The following is a 14,493-nucleotide window of genomic DNA, read 5'->3' as shown; positions in this document are numbered from 1 at the left end:
AAGCTGTAAGCGCACACAAGATGAGGGAACTGAAAATTCTACCTGAAATAAGCATTGGCTTGACTTCCTTTGGTAAGATTAGCAAGATTTGAAAAAGGACGGGGTGGGAGGGTAGCAAAAGCCTTGGCTCCTTGAGAATGAAGCTCTATTTCCAGAGTTCAGAAATGAAACAGCCTGCTCAGCCCACATCAGAAGGTGCATTTCATCATCTTTCAGCCATATTAGTTTTAATTAATCACATTTCTTTGTTTGGCACTTGGATTCCCAGAAGACATTCTTCTGTGGATGAAAACAAGACGCTCGTCTTCAATTCAGTGGTCGCGGATGGACACACACCGCCGCTGTTTCTCCTTCGGGTTGTCATCACATGTGAACACAAAAGTCTGTGAACACAAAAGTCTGCGAACACATTGTCCTTCCTTGCTTCCTCTCACCACTGGTGCACCTGCCCTGGGGGTCTGCTCGTGCAGGGATCTCGGCGTGGCTGTGGCCTCACTGGGTCAGTTCACTTTTCACTTCTGAGTGCTCTCGTCCCTCTGCGGAGTTCTGAGCAACTCCTGAGTGAGCCTGCTTAGATCACATGCAGTGTTTCCTAAAACCTTCTACTAGCTGCCAGTGACGTGGCCCCCTTCGGCTGGCCCCCTGCAGGATCCTTCTCTGGCATCCTTCCTTCTGTGCCCAGGCTGGTGCTGGGGGAGGGGGGTAGCACTAATCCTCTTCTCAGGTTTGTGACAAACTGTAATCTGTTGGGCATCCTAAATGTCTTTCAAAAGCACTCTCGTGTAGGAATTAATCAGGAAAACCACGAAGGCAGTCCTGGTGTTCAAAGAGATCAAGGGAATAGCCAGAGACAGTGCCTTCTTGTTGTTAATTTCTTTAACCTCAAGCTGCCAGCTACATATGAAACTATTCAGACACACTGAATACTGCTAGGTCCAACTGAATTTGATTGTGAGTCTCTAATTTGATTCAATTAGCTGAAAGATTTTCGGAATCCTTGCTGGATGTGTTATTGAAATTAAAAGAATAAATCTGTACCTACATGTGGAAAGTTTCCATGGCAAATCGACAACTAGAAAACACCTTTCATAATTAAAAGAGTATTTGCTCCTATGAAGAGCTCAGAGATTAAATGAGGTGTAATTACAATCCAAGAACATTTGTTTGCGCATTATGAAATGTTTTAAGGGTTGTCTATTAAGGAAGGACATTTTAGTCTTATCCTTCTGAAATTTGTCTTCAATGTACAATCTACACTCATCAGATACTGGATGAGGTGCAAACACTGGATAGAGGTATTTATTTTGGTTTACATCAAATTTACGGCAATGGCTTTCGAACATATTTGGCATTAGGCTTTTAGGCATTTAGCCACTGTACTTTTTAACTTAAAATGTATATTTCTTCTCTTCAAAAAGCACCTCACACTCTTGAGGGCAGGGTAAACTGTGCCTAGCCCTCTCCATACTGCCCCCCCCCCCCCACCAGGTCCACAGTGTCTGGAGAAGAAGAAGGGCTTGACAAATATTTGTTGATAATTAGAATGATGCTGAGTGTCCACTCTCCGGGCCACAGCCTATTCAGCACGTGGCACTGGATTTTGAATGCATAAAAGTTGTGAACATTTTGAGAAATGAATCATCCTCGTTTGAACAAGCTTCTTAAGGCTTTCCGTTTAGAGCAAATGTTCTCAGGGTTACCATGTTCCCATCAACTTCTGGGACAAAGGCATCAAAAACAAAGACCAGAAGAAGAAGGGGCATGTGCAATTGAAGTCAACACAATTCACTTACTTGGTGAAAGGCCCAGAGCCGGGTGCCCTAGGTGACGACGACAAGCGGAGGTCAGTTACTGAGCACTTACTATGTGCTCAACGCTGTTGGTGCGGTCGGGAGGGCTTTCCATGCACCGACTCCACAGTACTATGGCTAACTGAGTTCTGCCACACGAGGCCTTACACTCTGGACAGATTTCCTCTTTTCTTCCCTTTGTTCCCTGTGCACTCCTGCCCCACCCCTACTGCCAACCTGGAGGAAGGAGGAGGAAGCAGCAGCAATAGATATGGCTTTTAAAGTGGGGCTTAATTCCAGTAAAAGGCAGACGATGCAGCAGTAAATTTGAATTTTTATCAGAAATCATCTTCACAGGCTTTGGAGCCGGATGCCAATCTTCTTGAATGAATGCTTCAATAAATCTGTCTTGATTTTCAAATTTATTAACAAAACTCATTTTCATTTTTATCAGCATCTTAGTTTTGCTCCAGCGGCTCTGTTTCCCCTTTAGGAGGTAACTGATAAGGAGGAACAGTGAACTGCCTGCCCAGCATTATATGGCAGTTATGGCAGGACTGGGGAACCCTAGCCAACAACACGTTGTAAGTTATTACAGGTGGTAAAAAGCAAAAGTACAATGAAATATTCTGCACAACCAGAAGAGCAGAGATATGCCAAAAACACTGATTTAAAAAAAATTAAACGGAAGATATAAGCCCAAACATAATAAATTGTATCCTTTCTAGAAACCAAGGAAAGTCAATTCTCTCCGTCTCCCCTTCAGAAATAAAATCTGTGCAGGTTGGCGTGGGCTCTAGGAGGAGGTGAGGAGCAGAGAGGTCCTGGTGCATCGGCCTCACGCAACTTGGCAGGTGAGCCTCTCCACAGTCCTCTTGGACAGGAGGAGGCTCCACGAAGGATGCCCTCCTCTGGAATTTCCAAGAAGTCTTGGGTCACCCACTGCCCAGGAGGTTGGAGGCAGAAGCTCCCTGTTTCGGCAGAAAGCAAAAGGGCAAGGGATTCTTTAAAGAATAGAAAGATTTACTGCTAGGTCAGCCCTTAGCAACTTCCATCAGTGAATTGAGCCTTTTGAGATGCCTGCTCCTGGGTGACTGACAGATGCAAATTTGCACCTGCAATGAATGCAGAGAGTCTCGGATGACACACCACTGAAAGGTGTGTTTTCCTGAGGCTGCTGGGCCTGGATCCCTCCCCTCCCAGCAGCAGTTTGCAGGGATCCTGCCTGAAGCTTGGTCAAAAGACCAGATGGGAATTCTTGCCGTCAGGCTGTGTCCCTGAATATGCTGGGCTGAAAGGAAAACAGCTGCTAGCCTTTTGGCAGGATCTGCGGGGCCCAGAGGAATAAAAAAGGTTAGTTGCTTTCCTTTTCCTCTAATCAGTCCTGCGCTTTCCCCATAAACCGCACGCCGCGTCCTCTGGTCCATCTCATTCTGAAAAGCACGAAAAAGACTTTGAACTCCTGGGGACCTGGTATCTGAACTCCAGTTTTTCCATCTCTCCCACCAGCACTCGTATAGATCATGCTCTGTGTTGTGTGCATTCATTGCGCTGGCCAAGGAAAATCCCGGAGAACTGAAAGTTCAGGTCCTGCTTCAGGCTCTTATTAGATGCCTGGGGGAAAAAACCAACAGAGATCTAGCTAGAAGGCTCTTCAGGGAAGCTGCCAGAGAGACTCGCGCATCTCAGCCTAGGGAAGGGAGCTTTGAATTCTTCTGCAGTGGAACTGTGGGTCTATGCTTGCTGTCACAGTCTAGAAGACCTCCCACTGGAGCCTACTGCCTGAGTCATTATTATTCTTGTCCTATTCTGAGCAAACTATGAAATTATACACATTCCTCATTTGGGAAGTTGAGGACTTGTTTAAAAAGAAATGTCACCTCAAAATTAAAAACAAAAAAAGCCACGGGTTCAAATAAGAATTTCTGATTGATTTCTTTTCTTCTACACCTACCGTATAAGAATGTTAAGGATCCAAGTTTCATGTAAACTTGCCCCTCAACTAGAAACTTCAAAAATGATGAAGGCTTTATTGAGAAAAGAAAATTATTTATTTATTTATCAGCAGAGCTCATTAAATGTAAGAAATTCACACTAAAACTTGCTCTTTGCTTTTGATATACGCAGGCTTGAGGGACAGAAATTGCCGTCCTCAAATAAATAAGTCCACGCCCAATAATCGGTCCTGAGAAATCTCATTTCCACTTAATAAGAGACATACACTGACACATAAATGCTAGGTTCAATTTTCAGACAAAAGATACATGGCTTCAAAAACTAGTGGCACGGTGCCTTCTTTTCTGCTAAGCTTCTGAAAGATTTAAATGAGTGGCATTTGAGGATGAAAGGGAAATTTTCTAAGGCAGTGGTCCTGAAAGTTTAGCGCGCCTCAGAATTCCCTGGAGAATTTAAAACGCAGATTTCTGGATCTCACATCCCCACCCCTGCCTCTTAGAGTTCCTGATTCCTTGGGGATGGCGCAGGGTCCAAGAATTTACATTTCTAACAAATTCCTAGGAGGTGCCTGATGGTGCTGGACGGGGGACCACACTTGAAAGAACCACTGCGCTAGGGAAATTGAACTCCCTCCTACGTACGCCTAAAAGAAAAGGATTTTCTTGTGATCATCATTCATGGCCCTGGCACTCGCTGAACCCCGGAGAAAGGGAGCACTCTGACCACTTTGCAATCTTGATGACCTGAGTATTGGAGTCTTGGTTTTGGCTTCTACGGACACACTAGCAAAGATCCTCTGTTCCTGGCCACTTGATTCTGTTAAAGAGCCTGAGGTGGGTGAGTATTTTATTCACTGGTACGTCGAAGGAGACAGGTCAAATCCATGCTATTCCTCTGATTTTCTTTTTTGGAAATGGTGGCAGTTGTGGTCCTTCCCAGGCCCTTGAGACAACACGCTTCCCCTCGGACGAGCAAGCAATCTCCCTGGGTGTCTCCCATAACTGATTGAGCATCTTTCTTGCCTGTAATGCCAAGAGATTTGCATCTAATTCGGGGAGAGAGTTTTCAATCAGCATCTGAGTGTAGGCGGAGCGCGAAAAGCAAGGTTCTCTCTAAGCTTCTCTCCTTTTTCCAACTCAGGAGTGATGCCCCTTTCTTGGTACCAAATGAGGCCACCTCTTTGATTACAGGTTAGGGAACGTTTATTGGAAAAAATGTCTAATTCTCCAGCACATTGGCTCAGAGGCTAGAAAGCTCCTTTAGGGATTAAACAATTCCCATGTAAGAAGCACACAGACTGAGACCAAATTTTATCTGTATCTCAGCATCAGCGGTGGCTGCCACACTCTGGAAAAGGATTTTTATGGGAATAGGCAAATATCCCTGAAGAAAGTGCGACAGCCCCAGATATATGGACACAGAAACAAGTGGACCAATTTAAATCACCGTGTTCCTAAGAAGGAGTTTAAAGTTCTATTAATAAAAGGCAGAGTCACTCAAAGATGAAAGTTTAGTATAACTCAAATAAAAGTGAGTTATGCGGCCATTTCCTAGTACATACGCCCCATGTGAGATCTGGAAGATCATTATGATGCCTCACAGGTGTGTGGCAGTCACCAGCCTTACCTGATTCATCGACTCTCATTTTTTTAGTCGGGCTGTCACAATTCTCATCATCTGACATTTCCATTTCTTCTTCGCGGCGGATACCCATAAGCTGCTCGCTTTGAGCGTTCCGGAGCTCCTGAAAGTACAATATACGAGGATGTTAGGGTCACGCACACGTGTCAACCTACCTTCTCTCAATGGTCTTTTGGTGTACTAGGATACACATACGAACGCTTGGAATCTGAAGTTCTTACACCTCCCAACCACTGCCCTGCGTCATCTAGAACGAAGGTCTGAGCGTATGGGGAGCAGAAAGATCCAGGGATAAAGACAAGTCAAGGGGCCTTCAGCAAATTATTTAATCTCTTGAGTCTCAATTTCCTCATCTGCCAAAAAAGGGGATGATAACATCACCTAGGAGGATTCCACAGAAATGCCTATCGTCAGGACTGGCACAGCGGTGGCTCAGAGCTAACAATAAGACACATGCACGGTGGCATTTATAAAAGGCCCGGTCGACCACTGACACACCGTGTCAATTCACGAATGTTTCCTCATCTCTCTTAACCTTGATTTACTTATTGGAATTCTGTTGATGATAATAGTTTTGAGGAGGAAATAAGCGAATGCCTGTAAAGGTCCTTACCGTCGTGCCAAACGCTTGGTTTGCTAAGTTGACAATGTGGACAACTACTACCCTTCACGCAAAACGGTGCCCCTGCATGTGTGTATGCGCCTGTGTGTGATCACACACACACACACACGCACATACACACACACACACACACACTCACTATTCAGGTATCCAAATGGCACAATTCAAAAGATGCTGGAGGACCAATGAAAATAGATACCTTTTTGGCGTTTCACATTATCATGTAGGGGTTTAGTGTTTCTGCTGTGTTGGTTGTTTTGACATCACTTAAAGATCTTAGGATCATGTCTTACTCTCTCTACTTACTAGAGGAGTGACTGCAGTCAAGGGCATTTACTTTCTTTGAGTCTTTGTCTCCTCACATTTTATAAAACGGGCAACAGTAATACAAGGCTGCTTGAATGCCAGAGTATATGTGAAAGCGCACTGTAAAAAGGAAAGAATCAAAACGCATTTCTGATGTGTTTTCAGGCACTACCTTGCCTAGAAGTCAGGACACTACAGTTGTTTATGGTAAGTAATTCTATTATTTTTGTACTAAGCTGAATAGCCTATGTTTGTGAATCCTTACCAATTCTATTCTCTTACATGTACTGTCCTCAAAACAACAACAATGAAATGACTGCATTATTCTTTCCCCCCACCGTTGACATTGAAGTCTCTAAATAAAAACCACATAGTTAAGATAGTTTTGCTTTATCGTGAACCTATGAATAACAATAAAAATAAATTATAACACCTAATGTATTAATGGCATGATTTTAAACAAAGTTCTAGTGCCCATTTGATGGATGTGATATTTTATTGTGTGATAGGTTCTCTGATTTCTCCTCTCCTCCTTAGCTCACAGATTGTAACTTTGGTAGTAGGGCGGAAAAAAAAGGAAATTATTTACCGCTAACAGTATTTGCATGGCCAACTCTGAGCCCTGGGAATCACCACTGCAGAGGACAGGGAAACGGGAGGGGGCAGAGCGTCAAGGTTCCTGGGAAAGGGATACCCATCACAGGGAGTCTTGAGAGGTCACCGGGGTGATGGGCAATGCCTCCTCACTTGGCCATGACCCCCAGTAGAAAGAGGCACCAATTCCACCTTAAATAACACCAGTGGGTCTTGGAGGCATATGTCACATGTGATTAGTGGGGAAGCGTTTAGGTTGTGTACAGCTAATTTTTCCGCGGACAAAGAACCCGGCTCCCAAAGAGGTGGTTTGAAAATACTTGAAACAAGGAAAAGTCAGGTGGAAAGAATAAATGAAGCCGAAAGGGCCTGTGGTTTAGTCCCTACAATTAATGACAGATTGTCATACTGTAACGGTTCTTGTGGGGAAGGGTGTTGGCAAGAAAAAAAAAAAATTGGGGAGGGGGAAAAAAAAAACCCGAGGGTGTTTCCACAGGGTGCCTCTGGTTCAGCAGTAAATCACTAGCGCACTCTCATAAATCTGTAAAGGTGTTGCAGATAATTAACAGATGCTGTACATGGGAACGCAGAAAAAAATCAAGCCAATTATCAAGCTTCTACGCAACAGAGAAATCATCCACAATGTTAAATTACCAACTGGTATTTAATCAATTAAGCGACATGGAGGGGAGAAAATCAAAGGTAATTTAGAATTCTATTTCCTAGTATATCAAAAGAGGTGGGAGGAGTGGCAGGGAGGCGCAAAGCCCCTCTGCGGGAGCACCTTTCAGGACTGCGTGCATCCATGGCTGCCTCTCCATGTGTACCGAGCGAAGCAAGGGGTCTTCCTTGGAACAAAGCTGGAAGTCTTTGTGTGCCCTGCTCAGCAGCAGGACCATCAGGGAGGCAGGGCTGGGGGTGGGGGGTGGGCAGGGGGAGCAGGCACGTGGGAAGTGTGATTTGGATCAATAACTGATATTTGCTAACACTCACGTAGTAACGACAGCCTTTTCATGCCCAGATTATTTATCATCATGTTGCTTGCCTTTCTCTTAACGTTTCTGTTAATCATGTGTGGTTTTTAGGTGAAGGAAAAGAATATACACAGATGTATATGTGAACAATTCATAGACTAGTCACTCCCAAATCTGAATCATAGTTTATGGATTTCAATTTGTGTTTGCATAGCCCTCAATCTGTCTGTTTCATCACAAACGAGGACTCTCTCCTCCCGAAAATCAGCCTTGACTCAGCTCTCGGTTCAGTGTCTGGACGAGCAGCAGGTAAGCGCCCTTTGTTTTTCTGGCTCCTGAAAAATTAAAGAGAAAGCCCACTTCCTCCTTACTCAAAATCCTGAACAGAGGAATGGAACTACATCAGTCACCAGCCACCTTCTTAAGTCTTTGTGACGAAAACAAAAAAATGGCCTTCTTAACAATAAATTGCACCAGCATGTTAAGTGTCCCATTATTGTGAAGTCATTCAGGATTGGCCATAATAACAGTGATAATAAAGAATTCATTTGGTATTCATGTGGATGTTAGATCTCGTGCCATTGGTATTTAGCTGTAATTTAGCATTAGTTAATGGGCACTTAAAATGCTACCCAAATGATTGATATTATAGTGCTTTGTGGTTCCTCAAACTCTACATAAAACACTTATTTTACAAGTGTGAGCCCAGATCGTTGCATAAACAAACCTTACCTTCTACAAGTTTTGAGATTTTGAAAGAGGGGAGTATCATTTAGAGAACTTTAGTGCTAACATGCTAGTGATGGAGAGGCATCCAAATGGAAAACATTCTCTCATTAAAAAAAGAAGCAGCAGAAGAAGAAGCAAAGACAGCATACTTACTTTTAAATTACAGGTTCAAAGCGTACATTACACTGTGGAGTTAAAAAGAACAGCTGGACGACCAATGACTAATGACACATTCTGGTCCTTCTAGGTGGTGAGAAAGGTCAAGTTCTGGCCTCTTTCCTTGGGGTAGATACTCACACGTCAAGCACTGATGCGGAAGGGTGGACCTGGCTAGCCTAGACATTCACTCCCCTGGGGAAAGGTGCCCTGGGGAGACTGGCTATATAATTGGCCGGCCAGCATAGGGCACTAAGGCACTGTTTACAAAGAGAAGGCACAGAAGAAAGGCATGCTAGCCATTTCTAGCCCAAAGAGCAGACCATCACCATCAGTTGCAGAACACTGAAAAAAAAAAAACCCTCTGTATTTATTTAAAAGCTAGTCTTCTGTTTTACATTCCACCTTTCTTCAGAATACGCAAGCAACACGTCTTGGCTTATTTCCGAGCTCTTTGCTATCAATGGGAGAGATGCCTTTCTTCCTTTGCAGGGGGAGAGAAGCACTCTGTTTTCTAAGCATTAAGTCAGCTGCTTTTCTGGCTAAGGCACACATCTGAGCTGGATTTAGAGCTGACAATGCGACAGGACAATGGCAGGACAGCTGCCCGCTATAACAAAAACCGAAATGGCTGCAGCCACACTATTCTCTGCCAATCCAGCTGTGTGATGGTGGTTAGAAAGTAATAATAAAATCACCAACCTCAGAATGCTTTCGCCAAATGTCTATGTTCTTGCGCTGAGCTTTCGAGAAATGGTCCCAAGCTTTTTGTCTGGTAGAAGCGTTGAAAACGGCCACAATCTGCTCAACTTTGGTGAACAAGGAAGTCAAACAAGACAAGTAATTTATGTTGTGATCACTATAGGGAAGCAAAGCAAAGACACTAGGAGTCTATGGATGATGTCATAGTAGAAATAACATCATCGATATCCATCCAATTTGTGCCTTTTCGTACTTACATTTTAGCAAGGCTGGGGATGTCTCCCTTCAAGTCTGTCTCCACAACTTTAGGTTAAAACAAATTCTAAAATACAACTGGGTAGAGTTCATGGGCATCTGCTTCCAAGATTCTGCAGCTTTCATTTAAAACCGTGACTTGGTATGTCTACATACCTAGATCTATGGATATAGATCTGGTGTTGGCATACAGATGCCTGGGTTGGGGGCTTAGAAGTGAAGCCGGGGCGAGGCGGCTGAATGAGGGAGAGCCAGACATACATCTTTTTCTCTTTTGGTCTCCATCTCAAGGACTCAACTGCAGTCCTCTGAAGACATTACCGGGTCCAAGTTCCAAGCTGGGACAACGAGTAGGTGTTTCATATCACCCCTCAATGTCAAGGGCCATTTTTACTCCTTGGCTCCTTTCTCCCCTCTACCCACCCCCCTACCCTGCACCCTCTGCAGCCAGCCCTCCAGCCCTCTGGCAGGGAACAGGAGCAATCGTCTCCACTTCAAGACAGACCAAGGCTCACCCAACCAGCCGCACAGGCATGCAGATCTCATTTCAACACGGCCTGACGTCCTGCTCCCTAGTAGTTCATCAAGACTACATACCATTCTGTTCTGCCATTTTCACTTTCCTAAGGCTGCCCTCCCACACCCCTTGAAGTTCTAACTCTCTCACTTTGGCTTCATTTAGCATTTCTTTGGTTCCCAGGCAAAGTGCTATCGGAATGATAAACGTGTGGGGCCCTGAACAAAGCTAGATAGCTATTAGGGGTGGGGCCAACCAACTGCAGATCCAATCTTTCTTAAATAGTTATCGATCTAGTAAGCATGGGATTAAGGAAATTATAGCACTGAATTAACCATATGATTAAACCTGAATTTCTGAATATTTAGTCAGGAAGGCCCAGTTAGAATTACCTTCTCACGGATGCTACTACTCTAACATAAATCCTTCTTAAGTGATTCCCAAGGCTCTATTATAAAAAAAAAAGGGCATCAAAACTCTTCCAAATCTTCCAGGTGTCTAAAGTATGGCAAAGAGTAATGGAATAATCCCCACAGAACACCTGGTGCCACAACTTAAAAAATTATCACACAGAATAAGTAAGTATATGATGGAGCAGAGCAAGAAAGTAGATTCTGTTCACTTACCGCATTGTAAATATCTTCCAACGCTAATGAGCAACCACTTCCCAATCAATGGGTAATTTTCACAGAGGCTTTTATGTTCACTCTTTTCTCTCTCGAGAGAATCCCAACTCCAAATCTCCTTATTTATCAAATTTTATCATCACGTCACATGATGAACTTGGTGCACTCAACTTTACCAGGAGGAGGTGCTATCACCTTAGCTCACGTTCTCCAGGGGCACATGCGGCTCCCTTCCCCGACCTCGTCTGGAGGAAGTCACGCTGCCAGACTAGCCACACTGTTGCTGCTCTAGGTGCTGACTTTCACCTGACCGCCACCTCCCCGGGCTCTGCTTGGCTCCACTGCAGCATGGCAGGTGGAGAGGAGCTGGTTCAGCCTCACTACCTGGGCTTCCTATTGTTCTGTCTGCATGTGGGCTGAGGTCGTGGGGGAATTTCAGCTTCCTTTTGCTTGGGCAACACAGAGTAGTCAGCCCAATATGCAGTGGTGAAATGCACCATCAGACGAGATTTCAGGGGTGGGAATCATGGGACTGTTAAAAGAGTATATGACCCCACAGAGTAGAGCTGTTTAAGAGGCATCATTTAGAGGAGTGAGAACAGAGGGGCACCTGGGTGGCTCAGTCGATTGAGCATCCGACTCTTGATTTCAGCCCAGGTCATGATCCCAGGGTCATGGGATCGAGCCCCACATCGGGCTCCACAATGAATGTGGAGCCTGCTTAGGATTCTTTCTCTGCCCCTCCCTGTGCTTGCACTCTCTCCCTAAATAAATAAACATGAAAGAAAGAAAGAAAGAAAGAAAGAAGAAAGAAAAGTAAGAACTGTGTTATCCAGAGGGGAAGGGGCAGTAAGGGTTGAGGTCAAGTATTTTGGTGGTGATAGTCAAAATTCTGCCATCAATCAAGAAAGGCTGTTAATAAAGGGGATACACTAGAGAGAAAATGATCACATATGTGTGTATAGTGTAGGGGGAAGGTAAGAGAGGCCAGCAATACCCATGGAAGCATAAAGAAGGGAAAACGCTTAGAAGACAGACCCAATGGCTGAATAGGGTTCAAGGGTAAAAATAGATCCTCTAATATCTCCTCAAGCTATGTACCACTGCAGATATTCCTGTTTGAGGCTAAGTATCTCAGTTATTTAGAACATGTTGTTACCATATCCCGGGGCATACGTGAAATTCATTCATCCACCCACTCATTTATTCAGCAAACATCTGAGATCCTCTAGTTACCTACCAAGCACTTCACTGATTGCTAGAAATCTATGATTAAGACAGCCCTTGCCCCTGATGGGATCAGTCTCTAGGGAGAGAGGAAGATAAGCAGATAATTATCCTATGCAAGAGAGGTATGGATGACGGTACAGGGACATAGTAAGTAACCGGGGCCACAGTAACTAACCCGGTAGGTACAGTCAGGGAACACCCCCAAAGGAGACAACATTGTCACTAGGTCTTACACGATGAGTCAATGCTTGCTCCTCGCTTCAAAGGCTAGGGCGAGTGCTAAGTGAGGATGGGTCAAGAAGGACAGTGGATGCTAAGCCAGGTGGTGAACTTTACACTGTAACCTGAGGAGGCATATCTGAGTAGGGTTTGTTTGGGAGAAATGATGAAGGCTTGAGTGAAGGCAGAACGGTGAAACAGAGGCAGGAGCAAGGAGTCATACGATGGGGCAAGCTGATCGGACAGGTGGCTGAACTTCTATGAGGAAGGAGGGGGGAGACTAGCATGCCTCAGGCTTGGGAGACACCTCAGCAACCAGGAGGACAAGCCCAGGGGGAGGTGGGAGAGAGAACATAAGGGATCTGCTTGGAACACACTGAATCTGACATGCCTGAAGGTCATCCAGATGAAGCTGAAATACAGGTGGGGGGTTCAGAAAGAAGTCACGACTCAGAGACACGTCTTAAATTTTCTCAATTTAATGCAATTTCATGCAGTCGTATTCTTTTCAATGGGGTAACTGATTAAAAGCAAAACTAAATGTGACGAACTCTATACCTCTTAATAAGTTTTGTACTTTCTCTGCAAATAATATCAAATAGTAAAGAACCCCCCCTGCCCCAAATAAAAATAAAAAACCTTGTAACTCCGATTAGGTTTGAAAAACACTCTCAAGGTTTCTCCATGGCTCAGTTTCCTTCTCTCATTTCTGCAGAGACCACCCGGGAACCAGCCATTTGTCTTGCAAATGAAAGTTCTTGGGCACAGGAAAGGACTCGGAAAGAGTGCTTGGATCAGCAGGAATCCATCATCATTAGGGAAAAACCACCTCAAAGAGTAGGGCTTAATGAATGTGATTCAAAGACAGCAGATTTGCAAAATCATAAATCAGGATGACCGCTGATACTGGGGTCCCAGGTAAAGACCAGACCCTCTTCGTCGTCTCCAGCAGGGAACGCCGAAGAGCAAGCTGACTGCCACTCAACACCCCCCCCCCCCAGTATAATTAATACTACGTGTCCTCTACCCGATAAAACCGGAAGTAGTTACTCACTAAACTCAATCTTTAAAGTTCTACCTAAAAGCTCAGAGATGACATAAACCATAAACAAGGCGGCCCTGGCATTTGTTCCAAAAAGCAGCTTACAGAAGAACAAATTCAAATCACCCCAGCCTATGCCTTTGCCACCCTAGTGGGCCAGCGACTTCTGGTTCTAAGGCCACATGTGAGCCTGGGTCAGGTATACGCTCAAACATTTTGGAAGTACTATCAACAGAAAGAGCTCAGTCAGAAAATTTTTCTCTTTCTTTCTTTCTTTCTTTCTTTCTTTCTTTCTTTCTTTTCTTTTCTTTCTTTCTTTCTTTCTTTCTTTCTTTTCTTTCTTTCTTTCTTTCTTTCTTTCTTTCTTTCTTTTCTTTCTTTCTTTCTTTTCTTTCTTTCTTTCTTTCTTTCTTTCTTTCTTTCTTTCTTTCAAAATTTTTTTGAAGTTTATTTATTTTGAGAGACAGAGAGAGCAGAGGAGGGAGAGAGAGAATCCCAGGCAGGCTCCATGTTGTCAGGGCGGAGCCCGATGTGGGGCTTGAACTCACGAACCGTGAGATCATGACCCGAGCGGAAACCAAGAATCAGACACTCAACTGACTGAGCCACCCAGGCGCCCCCAGAAAATTTAAATCTATCCTTCACACCTTACGAATCTATCCACCCCCCTCCACCCACCATCAAATTCTATGCTTCAAGTGTTTTGCCTAAATTAGGGTTTTGGAGAATCATGAAAAACTCAAAAGTGCTTTTTCATAATTATGCTTGAGTGTCAGTCTTTGATGTCATAAAGGAGTCCCTGACATATATCCAGCAGGTATAAGTGAACTTATAAGGAAGGATAAACAGAGCTTTGATCAAATCGCTAATCACTCTTTGCAGCTGCAAACCCCTTGTTAAAAGATTAGAAATTGCAAGCGTTTATTTGAGCAAAAATCAATCAAATTAGGCAGTGCCGAATGGTAAGAGCCCTCCACTGACTGACAGGAGCTGGGAACAGGCCACAGGCTTTCACAGGAAAAAGGCGGAAGCAAAGCAAAGCAATCGTGGATCGGTCACAGCTTAAAATCTAGTTGCCTGCCTGCGATTGGTTGTCCTTAGGTTTCAATTTTGTAACTTTTAGGCATTTATAGG

General features: G+C 44.2%; 1 protein-coding gene across 2 annotated transcripts in view; it reads right to left on the bottom strand.

Annotated features, from left to right (window-relative positions):
- Nucleotides 1–14,493, bottom strand: part of ENOX1 (ecto-NOX disulfide-thiol exchanger 1) — a 271,832-nt gene that overhangs the window by 111,459 nt on the left and 145,880 nt on the right. For both annotated transcript variants that reach the window (XM_042924563.1, XM_042924649.1), the window contains exons 9-10: nucleotides 9,471–9,577; nucleotides 5,373–5,490 (exon numbers count right to left, since the gene is read on the bottom strand). In XM_042924563.1, coding sequence (XP_042780497.1) covers nucleotides 5,373–5,490; nucleotides 9,471–9,577 — 225 coding nt within the window. The remainder of the gene's footprint in view (nucleotides 1–5,372; nucleotides 5,491–9,470; nucleotides 9,578–14,493) is intronic.

This window comes from Panthera leo, chromosome A1 (genome assembly GCF_018350215.1).
Source record: "Panthera leo isolate Ple1 chromosome A1, P.leo_Ple1_pat1.1, whole genome shotgun sequence".
In the NCBI taxonomy this organism is placed as follows: domain Eukaryota; kingdom Metazoa; phylum Chordata; class Mammalia; order Carnivora; family Felidae; genus Panthera; species Panthera leo.
Note: the sequence above shows the minus strand (reverse complement) of the source record. Positions and strands in the feature narration are given on the sequence as shown.